This window comes from Clarias gariepinus, chromosome 21 (assembly GCF_024256425.1).
Source record: "Clarias gariepinus isolate MV-2021 ecotype Netherlands chromosome 21, CGAR_prim_01v2, whole genome shotgun sequence".
Lineage (NCBI taxonomy): Eukaryota > Metazoa > Chordata > Actinopteri > Siluriformes > Clariidae > Clarias > Clarias gariepinus.
The window spans coordinates 320,123-337,500 of NC_071120.1; the positions used below are offsets into that span (position 1 = coordinate 320,123).

At 39.9% G+C, this 17,378-nt stretch overlaps 1 protein-coding gene across 2 annotated transcripts in view; it reads right to left on the reverse strand.

Moving 5' to 3' along the window:
• Positions 1-12,946: 12,946 nt before the first annotated feature.
• The window catches only part of smad4b (SMAD family member 4b), a 6,837-nt gene continuing 2,405 nt past the window's right edge, over positions 12,947-17,378 (reverse strand). Inside the window, exons 6-11 of one of the 2 annotated variants that reach the window (XM_053481427.1) lie at positions 17,214-17,300; positions 15,087-15,137; positions 14,770-14,953; positions 14,389-14,557; positions 14,050-14,188; positions 12,947-13,943 (exon numbers count right to left, since the gene is read on the reverse strand). In XM_053481427.1, the coding sequence (XP_053337402.1) occupies positions 13,732-13,943; positions 14,050-14,188; positions 14,389-14,557; positions 14,770-14,953; positions 15,087-15,137; positions 17,214-17,300 (842 nt within the window). In that variant the 3' untranslated portion in view covers positions 12,947-13,731. Of the gene's footprint in view, positions 13,944-14,049; positions 14,189-14,388; positions 14,558-14,769; positions 14,954-15,086; positions 15,138-17,213; positions 17,304-17,378 lie in introns of both variants that reach the window. The other variant, XM_053481426.1, reaches the window with a different exon arrangement.

The window sequence follows — 17,378 nt, forward strand, 5'->3', positions numbered from 1 at the left end:
TATTGTAATGTTTTATTTTGAAAGTCTATTTTACCAATTATTTCTATTCTATTCTAATCTATTTAAAGTTTATATTTTTGAATGTAATTTTTAAAATAACAATAAATATTGGGCTTGCTCTGCATTATAAAAGCAAGGCGCGGAGAAGTACGTTATGCGGTGGAGCAGGACAGAGTGGCATGCGAGTGGGGCGAGGTGACGCGCCCCAGAGATAGGCTATATAACAGTTCATTTTTCCTACAAATAAACTTATTAGCTAGTGAACTTGATATTCTGTCCAAACAACATTTAACCAATATTTGTTTTTTTGACTCATTATCATACAAAAAATATCAATAGCTCTGGTTTAGATTTTTCATTTTTGTTGTATAAAGTTCTCAGATGTGGAAATTACAATCACTGTAGTATTTCTTCGATACAACATATTGTTAAGACTTTTTTATAAATTGTGTTTAAAACTGCGGCGAGTGAAAAATGTCACTTTGCGCCACCTGGCGGTCATTTCATGAATGACTTGCAAAGTCAACTGATTTTTGGGCAACGGAGGTGCCTATGGGGGTCAGTAGGGGAGCTGGTCCCAAAGGGGGGGTACTTGCCCCCTCTGATTATTTCCTCCCCATCCCCGATGCTTCCCTCTTTCCGCTCCATCACAACACCATACAGGTAGGGCTTTGGGGTGCGGGGGTGTTGCTGGGATGCAGGGGAGGCTTTCCTCCCCTGTCTCCTTGTGACCACCTGCATCTCAATTTTATATCACATCTTAGACACTCTCATTACTTACTGTCATGTTACACATACATATAGGGCCTTGGGGGTGGGCACACTGAATGGCGTCCAGAGGACGGGCTGTTTAATCAGCCTTACCTTTGGTGCCAGTGCCCACTTCCCAATTTTAAGTGGCACGTAGACATTTAGGGTTCTTGGGAGGGGCAGAGCTGACACGAGCTGCCGGAGGGTAGTTAGTGTCTTGCTCCTCCCTTGTTTTAAAGCACTTTAGAACAACACACACCAACACTACATTAGAGCGGGAGGAGCGAAGCGGGGGTCTTCTTTTTTTCCACATCTCCGTTCTCTATCCGCGGTCCAGGGCCGGGGGCTGAGAGGAGGAGCTGGCCGTTCGGTCGGGGTCTGGGCTGGTGGTCCTTTTCGCTGCTGCGGGGACCAGGGGGGTCTTTCTGTCCCCACGGCGGAGGGAAGTGGGTATATGGGGAGTGTGAGTGTGTATACTGTCTATTTTTGTGTGTCTACATGTGTGAGTGTGTGAATATTTGTTTGTGTGTATGAGGGTGGGAATGTATGTTTGTGTATGTGTGTGTCTGGCTGTCTACGTTTAGGTGTCAGGTCAGGTCCTAGACTCCACCTCTCTCAACATCTCAGGCCCCCCCTGCTCTGCCACCACACCCAGCTGTGGGGTGCCCCCAGCCGCTGGTGGGTTGTTGGTTTCTCGCTCCGGGGCGGGGCACTCGGGTGAGCGCTGGCTCACTCGCGGCGGTCGCTGGGCGGGATCTGGGTCTCCTGGCTTGGCTGGGCACCGGCTGGGGGATGGAAGGGGCCCTGGGATCTCTGGACCCAGGGACCGGACGGGACTGTGGTTCCCCACACACACTATTAAACATTTACATGGCGGAACCTTAAGAACACAAGCGCGCTCACACACACAGGTGTGCACACAAACGTTCACACTGGTGTACAAACAGGTGCTCACACACACACACTGTCTTTGCTGTTGCTTCAAAACAAAATGTTTATTTCAAAATATTTTACTATGTGCTCAACAGGTTTTAGGATTTATGATTTACTGCGAATCATACAGATGTTGGTTGTGGCTGCAAGTTCTCTGCTGTTGTGTCTTCTGTTGTTTTCTCTCTTTTTCTTCAGCAGGTACGGGAAGCAGATTCTGACTATATTCTCTCCCACCCCACCCCACCCCTTTTTTTCTCTCCTTTCCTTTTTTTTTCCCCTTAAATGTTTGTTTGTTTATTTATTTTTATTTATTTATTTTTATTATTATTATTATTATTATTTATTTATTATTATTTTTTGGTTGATTTTTTTTTTTTTTACTTTCTCTTCTCTTTTTTTGGTCCCCCGGTTTTGTCTGTCATAATATGGGAAACAAAAAATAAATAAATAAAAATAAATAAATAAAAAATGTTTTAAAAATGGCTGTGAATGATGATAGCACAGCTACACATACACTCTGCTATGTGTTATCTGTGATACTGACAGGCCGGGAAAAAAACAAAAAAAAGAAGGGAAAGAAAAAAAAATGCAACTGATTTATTTTGGCTGCGGCCGTTTTTCCACCATTCTGGTTGTCTACCTACTGTAAGTGATGCAATTCTTTTCACATGAAATATGACATTAATGTATTTTTCTATGTTAAAATGGAATACATTTAAAAGTAGAACTCTTTTGCTTTTTTTGGTCTGTGTATTTCCACATTATTTGAGTAAACTATTGACACTACCTAAACTTTCACTTGAGTAAAACTTCTAAATGCCTTGGCCAGATTGAACATACAGTATCATCTAACATAAAATATGTATTGTCCTTTTAAGACATAATAGAAAAGATAGGGCTGTTTCTCCTTCTGAAACACCTTTCCATCTGATTGTGCTCTCCATGCCACTGTAATGTTCTGTGCCATCCCGTTATCACTGAGTTCCTGCTTGATCTGAAAAATAGGATTTTTTCATTACTCAATGGTATGAAATGAGTAATGAAACAGCTTTCACATAAGCATTTTTACAGCTTATGTGAAAGCTGTAAAAATGCTAAAAAAAAAATTAAACACAACAGTTAACCTGATTGCAATGATGTGCAAGGGCTAGATCTCAATGGACGCTCAGATCCTGGCTGCAGTAATGAGCAGCAGAAAGTATGATACAAGTGAAAGATTCACCTTTGCCAAGATGGCCACCATTATTGCAGGATCATTCACATCCTGATTGGACTGAACTTTCACCCTGAGGATTTGTTGTTCTCCCATGACTCCTGAATGTTGAAATGCAAAAGCCACATAGAAATATGAACACACAAATTGTCATTTAAAAGCTGATAATATTTATATAAAAATGAGATTGAGTAAGATTTTTTTTAATTACCTGCATAACAGAAGAAAGGCATGTCTGTCTGTAAAATTGAGCTTTTTACATTACATATTGTTTCAGATATTGTGCATTGCCGGCCTGACCTTTTATCGAAATAACCACATTTTTTCATTCAGCAGAGCATTATTAGGATTTCCAGATGCCCAACTTATGGCAGAGAAGGTGGTTTTGTCTATCCACTTCCAGCCATCCCTGTACAGACCAATCCAAGTCCAGCCAGAGGTCATGCCCATAATAATTTGCTGTTGCAGCAGGTCAGTATAATATTTTCTGCAGTAAGCCTGAGCTGCAACCCATGTAAAACTATCATTATCTGACAGCGTAACGATCTTTATGCAGTAATGCTCTATAAAACACAAATATACTAAAACATTAATTATCTCACATGTCAAGATGTATAAAACATTTTCTATTTGAAGTAAAACATACCTGAAATTTGAAAATGGTAAACTATTTTTGTCAAAGATGTTCTGCATTACCTGACGGGAATACATTTTACACGTTTACGGTTTGTTCATTTTTGACTAAATTTAAAGTACCTCCGCCTCTTTCCTTTTTTACTTTACAAAACAAATTGGATGTAAATTTGGAATGGATAGAACAAAAAACGAGACCTGGTGATTTTATGACTTTGTTTTTAGTGTTTAATCTGAGATATTAATCTGGATATTCAATTCAGTTTTTATGATTAAACTTATACAGCATAAATAAACTTTCACCATACCGAACTGGGAACATTAATCCGAGATTATCAGGACAGGTTTGGGAATCTGCAACACTGCTCATTGAGTTTTATTTACAATAAAAATGTCAGGGCTGAGGCAAATCTTATACACTGTAGGGTTTGGGGGAGAAAATAAACCTAGTTTTTAATATGATTTACAAAAATATATATATATATATAATTTATTATTAAATAATCATTCACTCTCTTTAGTGTAAAGCCACACATTTGGAACTTAAAAGAAGTCGTGTTATTCTGACAGGTTAACTATTTTAGAACTATAATTTCTACCAAGACAAACATGTATTGTTTAATAGTTAATTTTAAAATAGACTTTTTGAGCAATTAATATGGGAGGAAAAATATTTATGAGTGCAAAAACAAGAGAGAAAAAGAAGAAAGAAAAAGTTGCTGCTAGCATTTAAATTAGCAAATAATTTTTGTTTTTTTTTGTTAAAAAAAAAGTTTGTTGAAGGTGAGGTGTTTGGTTGCTTTACATCTCAGTTCCCCCTCATGTTTGTGTTTCCTTCTGTCTCTCCCTTTTAGTTATGATGTCATAGTTAGTCCTGCCGGAGTCTCTGCTTGCACTCTACAGTAAATATACTTTTACATTATACATTATGTGACTGTGACCATACCTAACTGTTATCTCTCCTCTTCTGCTCTCCCCCGCGCTCTCCTTCTCTCTCTCTTTCCCTCTCCCTGTCTCTCTGTCGAGCTACACATGTCGATCCTGAGCTGCCAGTGATCCAGACTTCCTCTGACCACAGGCCAATATGAGATATTCCTATGTAGATATGAAAGTAGCTGCTACACTAATACATTTCTAGGTTCTTGGAGATAGAAAGATGTTTGATATGGACAGCTGACAAGGATCAAGGTCAGTCTTAATTACTCACTCACTCACTCACTCATTATCTATGCCGCTTTATGCTGTATTCATGGTCACGGGGGGACTGGACCCTATCCCAGGACACTTGGGGCACGAGGCAGGGTATACCCTGGACAGGGTGCCAATCCATCGCAGGGCGCACACACACACACACACACACACACATAGACACACACTATGGGCAATTTGGGATTGTGGGAGGAAACCCATCAAGCTCGGGGAGAACATGCAGATGGGAATCGAGTCTGGCCAGGAATCGAACCTGGACCCTGGATGTGCAAGGCGATAGTGCTAACCACTACACCACTGTGCTGCCCACCAGTCTTAATTAATGGTTAAATAATTTTGGAATGTACCCACTGCTGAGTGAGGTGTTAACTAATTTTTACAGGGGATCTATTATTGCCAGCACAATCTAGTACACAAGGTGATTATTTTGCAAAAGCAATAAGTGAAATATTTTGATCTGATATGGTTAGCTTATCACTTTGTCAATGTTTATTAAATCGTCGTGTTTCCATTTTTTTGCCTAATTTTAAGTTTGTTATTGATAAAGTTTATAAAGTCCTCACTACTGCATGTTGTTGATGTAGAATTTTCTGCAGTGGTCTTACCGCTGGTTAATTTTTGCTGTGGTATTAAATAGGAATCTTATTTTTTAGATAAGATTATTATTTTAGTCAACAGAATTGTGGTTATATTTCTTATACAAAATATATTTCTTAATCCGAATAATCTTATTAAATCTAAAGTGTGATCTGCTTTATGAGTGGGTCCTACTACACACTGATTTACTCCTACTTATGTCCAGTATGGACATAAATGCTGTTCTCAGAGGGTCTTCTGGATTCTCAAAATGAATATTAAAATCTCCAGCAATTAGCGCCTTATCTACAGAAACGACTAGAATTGAGAGGAAATCTGAAAATTCATTAAGAAATTCAGAGTACGGCCCTGGAGGTCTGTAAATGATAATTAGTGGAATCGACTGAGCTGACTTCATATTTTTAGCTACACTTGTTATGTTACTATAGAGAACTTCAAATAAATTTAATTTGTGTCCGTGTTTTTGTATAATAGTCATATTATCATTGTGAATAACTGCAGCGCCTCCTCCTCTACCAGTTAACCAAGGCTGGTGTATGTAGCTGTATCCAGGATATTCATTTAGAGCTACATACTCGTCCTGTTTAATCCAGGTTTCTGTTAAACAGAGTATATCAAATTCCTGATCCGTGATAATTTCATTAACTATAACGGCTTTAGATGCGAGAGATCTAATATTTAACAGTCCTAGCTTCAGATCAGAGGTGCCGGCTGCGCATTCAGTGTGATCCGAGTTTGTGGTATCTATGTTAATTAAATCACTAAAACAGACTTTCTGAGTCTTTCTACATTTTTGCTTAACTCGGGAAACAGACACAGTCTCAATACAGTGAACCCTGAGTGACGACTCTATGCAGCTAGCAGACGGTTGGTTTAGCCTGTCTGTCTGCTCCCTGGCCTGGGCTCTGGATTGTCACCGATTAACTAGGCCTCTTCTGAGACTATGAGCTATACTACAGGAAATGAGAGCAGCACCTTCCCGAATGGGATGGACACCGTCCCGCCCTAACAGGCCAGTTTTGCAATTATCTATGAAGCCCACATTATTTTTAGAGCACCACCTGGACATCCAGCGGTTCAGCAACCATAACCTGCTGTAAACTATGTCGCCACGTCTCATTGGGATGGGACCAGAGCATATTATGTCAACGGACATCGCCTTCGCTAATTTAAACACAAGTTTTTCTTGCTAATTTCTAACTGATGAGGGCGTATATCATTAGCTCCAGCATGTATCACTATCTTTGAGAACTTATGCTGACCTAAAGCCCAGCTTTGGCTGATCAAGTATTTATAACAAGTCGTCACCCCCTCGTCCCGCTGTGAGGGCTCTAATGCCAGAGTTGGGGGCTGGCTATCTCTGCTTGCGGCACCCAGATTTTCAGAGATAATGTTCCTCTCACGCTCTCTAACCCTTTCTAATTTCTCCTCTTACACTACCATCTTCTCCGTCAAAGTGTTAACTAATACATACCTATCACAAATAAGTTACCCCTAACAATGAAAAACGAATGACTAAACATACTGCATTCAACAAGCTGAATATTACCCATTATAATGTACCTAAGTTAAAGTTTATTGTTAGTGGATAGATTCCACTTGTTCTTATACAAAGAAACTAGTGTGATCTCCAAAAGCTTAAAAGTGGAAGTTGTAAAAAAAAGTGGAAGTTATAAAATCTACCAAAAATAATATTGTAAAAAAACATCTTTTTTTAATATGAACTTTGAATAAAAGATGTATGCAGTGGAACCTCGGATTGCGTGTGTCACTCATATAGTCAACATCCGTGCACGTGTACTGATTACTATAACACTGTGACCACGTGTGCGCATAAAGCATCTTTTTTTTATGTTTGTATGTGTGTGTGTGGGACGACTTTCATGCACAGACAGACACACACAACCACGCACACACTGAGACACACCAGTTTACCGAATAGAGACTCACCCATTCCATTCGGTAAACTGGTGTGTGTGTGTGTGTGTGAGTGTGTGTGAAAGTCATCCTACACAGCAGCCCCCTCGCCCCCCTTCATCCTCTTCTCCCTGCTCTCAATCACTACAGCTACGTTTTTTTTTAAAGGTAAAGTGCAGGTTAATTTGTTTAATTTTCACTTTGTATTTTGTATTCATTATTTTTATATTCATATTTTTGGGTTGTTGAACAAATCATCGAAATTTTCATTACTTCTTAGGGGGGAAATTTACTTTGATATGAGTGTTTTGATATACAAGCACAGTCCCGAAACGAATTATGGTTGCAATCCAAGGTTTCAGTGTAATTTAAATTTCAGTGTTTAAATTAAAATTCCAGTGTGTGTGATGGCAAGAGGAGGAGGGGAGGGCACGGTGTCTAATGACATGCGGGCACGCACACACAAACAGTGCAGGCTGAGAGAGAGAGAGAGAGCAAGATCAGATGAAAAAAGACAACTTAATACGAAGTTGATAAAAGTGTGAAGGTCATAAGACCATATGAAGCTAGAAGCAAGCTTTCTGACACACAGTTACTGGCCTCACAGTTGGATGGTCTTTCTGGTTAATCATGTATAACAGTAAAAGACCTTGGTGTGATTATGGACTCCAATCTTTCATTTGAAGCTCATAATATGATAATATTACTAGGATAGCATTTTTCATGCGTAGTTCAAATATATTGTCACTAAACGATTCAGAAAAATTAGTTGGATTAGGTTGGATTATTGTAATACCTTACTGCCCGGACTCCAACTAAGTGCATAAACAAGCTTCAGTTAGTTCAGAATGCAGCAGTCCTCACTAGAACCAGAAGATACGAGCATTGGCTCCCTGTGAAATTGTGCATTGATAATTACTACTATTTACCTAACAGTACTAAATGGTCTCACGCCACTGTACCTGAGGGAATTGCTAGTGTATTATGATCCCCCATGCCAATTTCAAACAAATGATGCAGGCTGCTTGTCGGTACCGCATATTATGAAAACTACAGTAGGGGGTGGAGCTTTTTCTTACCAAGCCCCAAAGGTATGGAATAGTCTACCAATTAATGTTCAGGACTCAGGAACCTATTTATTTAGGCAAGCCTTTTTGCGAATAGATTTGCCTTAGGCAGATCTGAGGAACTCATGGACGTGAAGTATTATGGTGAACCGATATGTTTAGATACTGTCTTCCCCACTCGCATTAAGTGATCATATGTAACTTTTCTCTCTTCTCTTGACTTATCTTCTTCCTCTTCCTCTCCCTGCCTCTCTTTCTGTCGAGCTATACATGTCGCTCCTGAAATGTCAGTGATCCAGACCCCCTCTGCCTCCTGGCTGTATCTGACGTATCCTAGCGCTCACTTCTTGTTGGAGATCTCGTCACATGGAGACGCATGTGGTCTGCTTGGGATGTGTGTGGTAACTGGGTAACTTAAACACAGTACGACTCGAAAAGAATTCCTGCTTTCCCCAAATAAGGATGGATTCCATGTTGAGTCTGGTTTCTCTCAAGGTTACTTTTTTTCTATCTCAGGGAGTTTTTCTTTGCCGCAGTCACCCTTGGCTTGCGCATCAGAGACAATGTGATAATTTTGATTCATACATCTTTTCTCACATATTCAATACACATTTCCATAATTTTCTTTAGATTCTCTAAAGCTGCTTTGCAACAATGGCCATTGTCAAGTTGAATTAATTAATTTTGGCATTAAAGAAGGTCAAACATTTATCACATTGAGCAGTGTAATACAGTTGGGCTGGAAGTGGCTTATTTTAATGAGCAGATTTTGCTGAAGTAATTCTGAATGCATTTATAAAGAAGGACATGCTCATTATCCATTTCTCTGTGTCCAGTTGTTTTATAAAGGCGTTCCAGGTAATGGACTCTGGATTTAAGTTAATGAAGCAAATGAGTAAACCATGTTGCAAACAGACAAAAGAGACAGCGTATGTGTTAGGAGGATCTATAGTTTAGAGTTGTAGTAAAATACCAGGTCATAAGGATGGATAGAGGTGCACTGCATAAAAAAGCTAGCTTGGCTAACACACTGTGTTAGCCAAGCAAACACACAGACTGTCGGTCAGGTTTCCTTGTGGGTTGGGAGGCTAAGGACCAAAATGATCTTATTGCCTTGGTGTCAACATACCTGAAGCCCTAACGAGACCCACAACAGATATATTTCTACCTTGGGCGATGGGCAATGTACAGAGAAGGCAGTGGTACAATTAACTGGGCCAACTCATTCAGCAACATTTTAGGGACCTTGCCATCGGGCCAGAAACTTACAGTTAGGCATCAGTAGATTTCAATTAAATTTAATTAAATTTTATTTGTATAGCACTTTTAACAATTGTCATTGTCGCAAAGCAGCTTTAGACAATCAAAAGAAAACTATGGAAGTTTCAAATGTGAATGTGTATGAATTAGAATGATCAGATTGTCCCTGATGAGCAAGCTGAGGGATCAGATAGACTGTAGGCAAATTTCGGTCTTGAACTATTGAGTGACTGCATACATAAGCCCTCAGCTGTCAGCATTAGCCAAGGCCAGGACTGTCTGCATGGTAAAGAAGTACTCAGACCCTGATTGGAATTCTGTGGGCTGTTCTGGCTAGTAGTTGGCTTTGCGATTTGCCTAGTGCTTGTACACTATAAGGAGGAAGCGACTGATCTTAGCATGCATGCCCTATACTGCACATAGCTGCTCTTTCCATTCCTTCCCCATATCAAGCTGGCTCTAGCAGTTGTTCAGACAAGAGCCTGGTGATTAATGAAAGACTTTGTAAGCCTCAAGTCTTTATGAGTCTCCAACTTAAAACTTTTTGAAAATCTTATTGAAAACAGAAATTTTGTCTTCGGAAGCCTTCAAATCCAATTGCAAGTCTTCATAATTATTTACAAGTCTCCCTAAGTAGAGACACCCTCTGATACAGCAGTTAGCAGTATGCACCTATTTGTTTTGTGTGGCGAAATTTACCACAAGAGAAGAAGAGAACAAGGTAACTTTCATTCTATGCCTAACATTATTAATATTTCTGGGGGGGAAAAAGTGAAGTGTCACTCCTGCATGTCTTCCTACTGTATCAGCTATGGCTGTGTAGGTCAGAGGATGAGATTGACATGTTCTACTTCCATGTTCACATACTGTACGATTGGTTCCGTATCTGATTGGATCGGTGTCTGAGTAGCCCATAAAATGCCAGTAACAACCTCTTTAACAGGACTCAGGAATGGTTCCTGAGTGGGTAAAAATTGTGTTGTCACTGATCAAAACGAACCAGACTTTGGGAAGTGTTTTGGGAAATGATCCTGGGCCCTAGTATGAGGTCCCTTCACACTAAAGGGACTTCACACTATCCGGAGAAAGTCCCTTAAGTCCCTGTAACTGTTTGTCTTGAACAACGTCTTTGTTATTTTTTGTAATTCTCCATAAACCTTGTTAAATGAACAAAACAACTTGTAAATTCATCTCGATACTCGTCTTATTTGATCTTAGTGCTGCATTCAACACTATAGGTCATAATATTCTTATAGATCGCTTACAAAATCTATGCGGTATTCAAGGACAAGCATTGAAATTGTTTAGATCCTACCTGGGGTAAAATCATTAGAAGACTGGGATTAGTTTCTATTGTTATGCTGATGACACCCAGCTATACATCTCATCAAAACCAGACGAAATACCCCAAGTTGTCCAAAGATGACTGATAATTTTCTCTTACTAAATTTAGATAAGACAGAAATATTACTTATTGGTCCAAAAACCAGCACACAAAAGCTCCCATAATTTAGCTTGCATTTAGATGGATGTACTGTTACTACAAGCTCAACAGTATAAGACATGGGCAGGCTCTTAGACAGCAATTTATCCTTTGAAAATCATATTTCCAATATTAATAAAACAGCCTTTTTCCACCTTGAAATTACTGTCAAGCTTAGGAGCAGTTTATGTGATGCACAAAAGTTCATGCATTCATGACCTCCAGACTGGACTATTGTAATGCATTACTAGGTGGTTGTCCTGCATCCTCAATAAACAAGCTTCAGTTAGTCCAAAATGCAGCCGTCAGGGTTCTCACTAGATCCAGAAAATATGATCATATAACCCCAATATTATCATCCCTGCATTGATTACAAACTAGCATTACTTATGTACAAGGCCCTAAATGGTTTAACTCCCATGTATCTAGCCAGTCTTCTGGCATGTTACAATTCACAGTGCTCCTTAAGATCACAAATCTCTGAACTTCTGGTAGTTCCCAGAATATTAAAGTCCACAAAAGGGGGTTGGAGCGTTTTCATATTTAGCACCTAAGCTTTGAAATAGCCTCCCTGATAATGTTCAGGGCTCAGACACAGTTTCCCAGTTTAAAAGTAGACTCAAGACACATCTCTTTAGCCTAGAATTAACATAAATTTATGTCATAACCTACTACTCCATTACATTTAAATGCAGACCAACTAGAGCTGGTAATATAATAAATGGCTGCTATGCTAATTCAGCTATGCTTTTCCAGCTGTTCTTTTTTTCCTACCCATCCTGAGGCATCTGAAGATTGTGTCAGCTCCAGATGGATTCTCCAGATGGAGTTATTTATGTCTGCAAAAAAACCCTGCTATCTGATATCAACTAAATGAGGATGGGTTCCCTGTTGAGTCTGGTTCCGCTCAAAGTTTCTTCACAGAGAGTTTTTCCCTTAGCACCATCGCCATTGGCTTGCTCATCAAGTAATGCTCATCTGAGCATTATGATTTATACACATTTTTCTTGCTTATACACATTTCCTTAATTTTCATTTTGGAATACCTGTTCATTTTGTGAAGCTGCTTTTAGACAATGAACATTATTAAAAGCATTATATAAATAAAATTGAATTGAATTGAAATTATTAACACTTAAAAAGATTGTTCAATGAAAATAATGATATACAAAGAGTTATTGTTTGAAGACAAAGACTCAATTTTCAGTTCAAAGATTTCTGTGACTTTAACTATGGTCAGGATGTTGGTGGCAGTTGGGCTGTTGGAGTATTTCAGAAGTTGCTGATCTCCTGCTGGGATTCAATAAAAGCACCCTATGACTGAAACACTGATACCCAGCTATACATCTCAACTGTTAATGAGTGAGGTCAGATGAGAACTAACTGACTGCTGTGAGCTGACATGAAGTGTACAGTAACTCAAATAAATATATATATAGCCACCAGTGAAGAGGAAAACATCCCAGATCACACATCGTGTCAAATCATGAGGTGAATGGGCTACAGCAGCAGAAGACCACGTCAGGTTCCTGCCCTGTCAGCTTCCTACCCTGTCAGACTCCCCGAAACACAGATGGTGGAAGAGGGGCATATGCTCACACAAAGAAAAAGGGGTCGATCACTGTACAAAACTAGAGCAGTCAGAACTTTCCCCTGAATGTGATACAGCTCAAGCAGTGGGTAGAAATTAAGTCATGGCTTTACACGCCTGTGTTCATCTTCCTCTTGCAGCATCTGTGGTAAGATGGGAAAGAAATGTCTGGTGTGTGGGCAAATGACCAAACTGGGAGAAAACATGTCTATCTTAAAAATAAGATAGACATGTCAACAACAATCAACAAACCAACAGTCACGGGACTCAGGAGAACACTGAATGGTGTTTATTGTGACTCTGTTATACTAAGTTATGACTAATATTGTTTATGCTACACCAGAATGCCTAAATGCAGATTATTGTAATTTGTGTTTATTGTGATGTTTACAGCATGTTGGATATGTGACGTTTCCACGACATCACTTGGGCACAATACAGTTCTTTTTCTGGTTATACTCATAACTATTGCCTTAGTTTGTCATCTACTTTAGAAAAGTTATCTACAGAGAAGCTGCGATGCTGTAGTGTGTGTGTGTGTGTGTATGTGTGTGTGGAGAGCTGCTCCATGTTCTGGTAGTGTTCCTGGAGATATGTCCTCTTCCTCAGGGGTCCTGGTGAGGTTCCTGCGGTTCCTGTTTCGTCCTTCTTATCACAGTAATGTGTGTGAAATGAGCTCAGTGTGTGTGTGTGTGTGTGTGTGTATAAGCGTCACCTTAAAGGTCTGTAGTACCGAGCTGTTATTAGACAAGATGAAGTCGTACGGTAACGAGGGTTTGCTAATCACACCCCCCTCACTGAGCCGAAGTAACACCCGTCTATAATTACACACACACACACACACACACACTTTACCATCTTCATGTTTGTATTTACACACACTCTGTGCTGAGGCGTCTCTCTCAACACTGAGTCGAGAAAAGAACACAAGTCTGTTTTCATTCAGCACTAAGGAGATCAGAGTGAAGTCAAAAGTCAGTCATGGGACTGAAGGTCTTTGAGTGGTGGGGTCGTTGTAAGTTAAAGGTCACTCAGAGGTCAGTGAGGTTTTAGGTGAGTTGAGTGTTTGGGTCAGAGGTCAGTCGAGCGGTTGAGGATCAGCTATAGGCATGGTGTGCAGAACCTCGTCCAGCAGCTGCAGCGCTCGGTGCAGGTGGATCTCGATCCAGCACGGCGTTTCTTTGATGCTCTGACGAGGATAATCAGGACCCCAGCCTTTCACAAAACTCATGCGCAGAATACACAACCGCCGCAGATCGTCCACCCCGATACCTGCAGCCGCAGACAGACCTGACACACACACACACAAGTATTTCATAACTATTAATGTAGAACATGTCACAGGATGACAGTATTGTGTGTGTGTGTGTGTGTGTGTGTGTGTGAGCGCGCTCACTGATAGCCGGTGCGATCCCTCCCACTGATCCAGGTCCCGGGATGTTTCCTGCGACTGCTGCTGCCTGAGCTGCGGCTGCTGCCTGAGCCGTGGCTGCCTGCTGCTGCATCTGCCTGTGGCACTGCCTCAGATCAAACACCTACACACACACACACACACAACACAACAGAGCAGTAGTTAGAGGTGAAGGGATGGGTAGTGTGTATTATGGGATGGTGAGGGGGTGGGTTGGATCAGAGAACAGACAGCGTGCACTGGGGTTTATAAACGTGTGTTCTGTAGTCTGTGTGTATCAGAACCAGAGGAAATGTATTGATAGTGTTGTTATACTGGAGTTACCTTGATGTAAGCACTGGGGTAGATTTTGTGGACAGCGTCACCCGGTGCACGCCCGGCTTCCCGATCCAGATAGTAACTCTGGACGAATACGGCATGGTCGCTAAGGCAACGCACCCAAACATCACCTTCACCCTTACACTCCAACTGTACCCCTTTACCAATGTGCAGCCTGGAGAGAGAGAGAGAGAGAGAGAGATCAGAGAGAGTGTCCAGAGTTTTACACTAAACATTTAACTGGAGATATAAACTGTTTTTAGATAAATACTTATAAATTTGTTCTTTAAAATAACTTTAAAATGCTTTATAATTTAAAATGTGAAGATGAGCAATGTGCAGATGTGATTGGTCGTGCTAAATGCACTCTGGGATAGATTAGCATGCCTGGCTCTCTCTATAGCATCGGTGCGGTGAACGTTGCTGAGCTGGCCCAGGCAGAACCGGTCTCCTCCTGACGGATCCACATAACCGTCCACCGTCACCACCGGACACGAGGACGGAACCTTAAACGTCTCGCCCACCTGAACATCCATCTCAAAATACGCTATGGAGCACCAGTAATCTGGAGCTGGAAGGGGGGGGGGGGGATTATGGGGCAGAGAGGGGGAGGGAAGGCAGTCTGGATGATCTTAAAACTTTGCTACTATGAATGGAGTTTACATTATTGTGTGTGTGTGTGTGTGTGTGTGTGTGTGTTATACCTGGATGTGTGGAAATCGGGGGCTGGAAGATCAGTTCATTATGTACAGGCCCTGAGAGAGAGATCGAGATGAACATGAAAATAAATCTGACTGTAACAGTACCAATAAGGAATCACTGAGGTAACGTTATGACACTGACGATGTAACATTATTTTTAGAGTAATTATGACAGAAAAAAAAAAAGAATTAATGTCCATGAGGCCACATTACACTCAAAAAAATGAACATGGCTACCTGTTACATGTACTAAAATGTAATATGTGTTTTGTACATAATAATTTCATGTTTCCAAGATGAACATAAATAAATCATGTTGTATTTACATGAAATTTAACAACTTAACATGTATTAGATTTAATTATGTTGAGATAAACCAAAGAGATCTTGTCACTATGAAAACCGGAAATAGCAAAACCGGAAATATCGCGAGAAGAAATCGCGAGAAGAGAACACAGCGTGTTGAGAAGACAAACGTTTGGCGGGCGTGTGGAAAAGGTAAGCAGGAATTAATTCCCGTCTTTCTAAATAGAAACAAAATACTGAACATAAATGTCACCTGCTGTTTAGCGATGTTTAGTCACGTTATTTTGGTTTATTTAAGCTATTCCTTGTATTTTTAATCACACTTAAAATACCGACGGTTATATGCGCGTGCTTAATCTGCGGTTCGGTTCTGGTTTCGGTCTGTTCTCATGAGTTGTGAAGCGAGAGGAAGAAAGTATAAATATTGTTCATTTGCTAAATTAAGTATCATGAATTTTAATTGAATCTATCTGTATTTTTTCACAGGAGTTTGTGAGTGAAAGTGTCCTGTCTGCATCTGACTTCAGGAGTTTCCTGACCAACCGTCTCTAACGGTCATATTTAAAAGTCATAACGAACAGTTATAAAGTACAAAACTTTCTGTTGGTGTTAAATTGTTTTTCTATGATTAATACTTATTTGTGGTGTTTTATATTTTGTACATCTTTTCACATTGAGACTTTATTTGTAAGTTGCTGCTGGTGTAAAATAAAAATCTCCATTTTATCCCGTTTGTCTTGTGCTTCCTTCCTTCACAGAATTCTGTTGACCAGGTCTTGAAATTTAAATTTACTTGAGTTAGATCAACTTAAGTTACAACTGAAAAATGTGTTGTACCAACGCTATTCATTTATGTTAACAGTATTAAATTATGTTGGACGCAGCTGTAGTAAATAAGTTAAATAAACCTAATAAAAATAATTTGACTGAACCTAAGAACATTAAGTTGGGCCAACAAAATTGCTTAACGCTGAAAGAAAGCCATTAAATCAGGTGGAAATTCTTTCCATAATTTAATTACGTTCATTCAACAAGTTATTTTTTTGAGTGTATGACAGAAATGAGGTGAAGCTATGAGGCAAATATAGTGACGTTATGAAGGAAATGTGTAGAGTTACAGCGACCCCGACCAACATCCTAAAGGAAACGAGGCCATATGATGGTGGCACATGAGGCAACGTTGTGGCAGCAAATGAGGCAACAGGTGATGAAAATGGTATTATTATGGAAATGAGGCAGCGAGGTAACGAGGATAATGTTATTATGGAATTGAGATACCTGAAAACAATAAAATTATATTATAAATAAGGAAATGAGGTAATGATATAAAAGCAACATGGAACTGTTATGACAAAAACGAGGCAACATTATAACGGCAATGAGGCAATGTTAGAATAAAATGACAGAAATGAGGTAACGTTATAATAGCAATGAGGTAATGTAACGAAAATGAGGCAAAGTTATGATATGGAAACATTATTGAAATGAGGTAATTTAACGAAGAAAATTAAGTACGACTATAACAAACGTGGAAACGTTAGAAAAGCAACGAAAGAACTTTATGATGTGGTAAAGATATTATGGAAATCAGGGTAACAGCATAACAGCAATGAGGTAACATTATAAAATGAGGTAACATTATAAAATGAGGTATAGTTATGGAGACAATATGGAGACTTTACGACAGCACCTGAGGTAATGTTATGAACCTGGGTAATGTTTAAATCAACAATAAGGAAACCTCAAACAAAATAAGGTAAACTTGTAAGAAAAATGAGGTAGAGTTTGTTGGCTGATGTGAGGATGTACAGTGCTGTAACTCACAGTACTGAGGTGGGTGGTGCTGCAACGCTCCGCTCGGATTGGACAGGTTGGACGGAAAGCCACTGTCTCTCGGCCATGAGCCACTGCCTGCTACGGGTGGAAAAGAAGAATCTAGTTGAATCAATCCATCAGTGCACAAATCACATCATCTTCCTGAGTCCTACT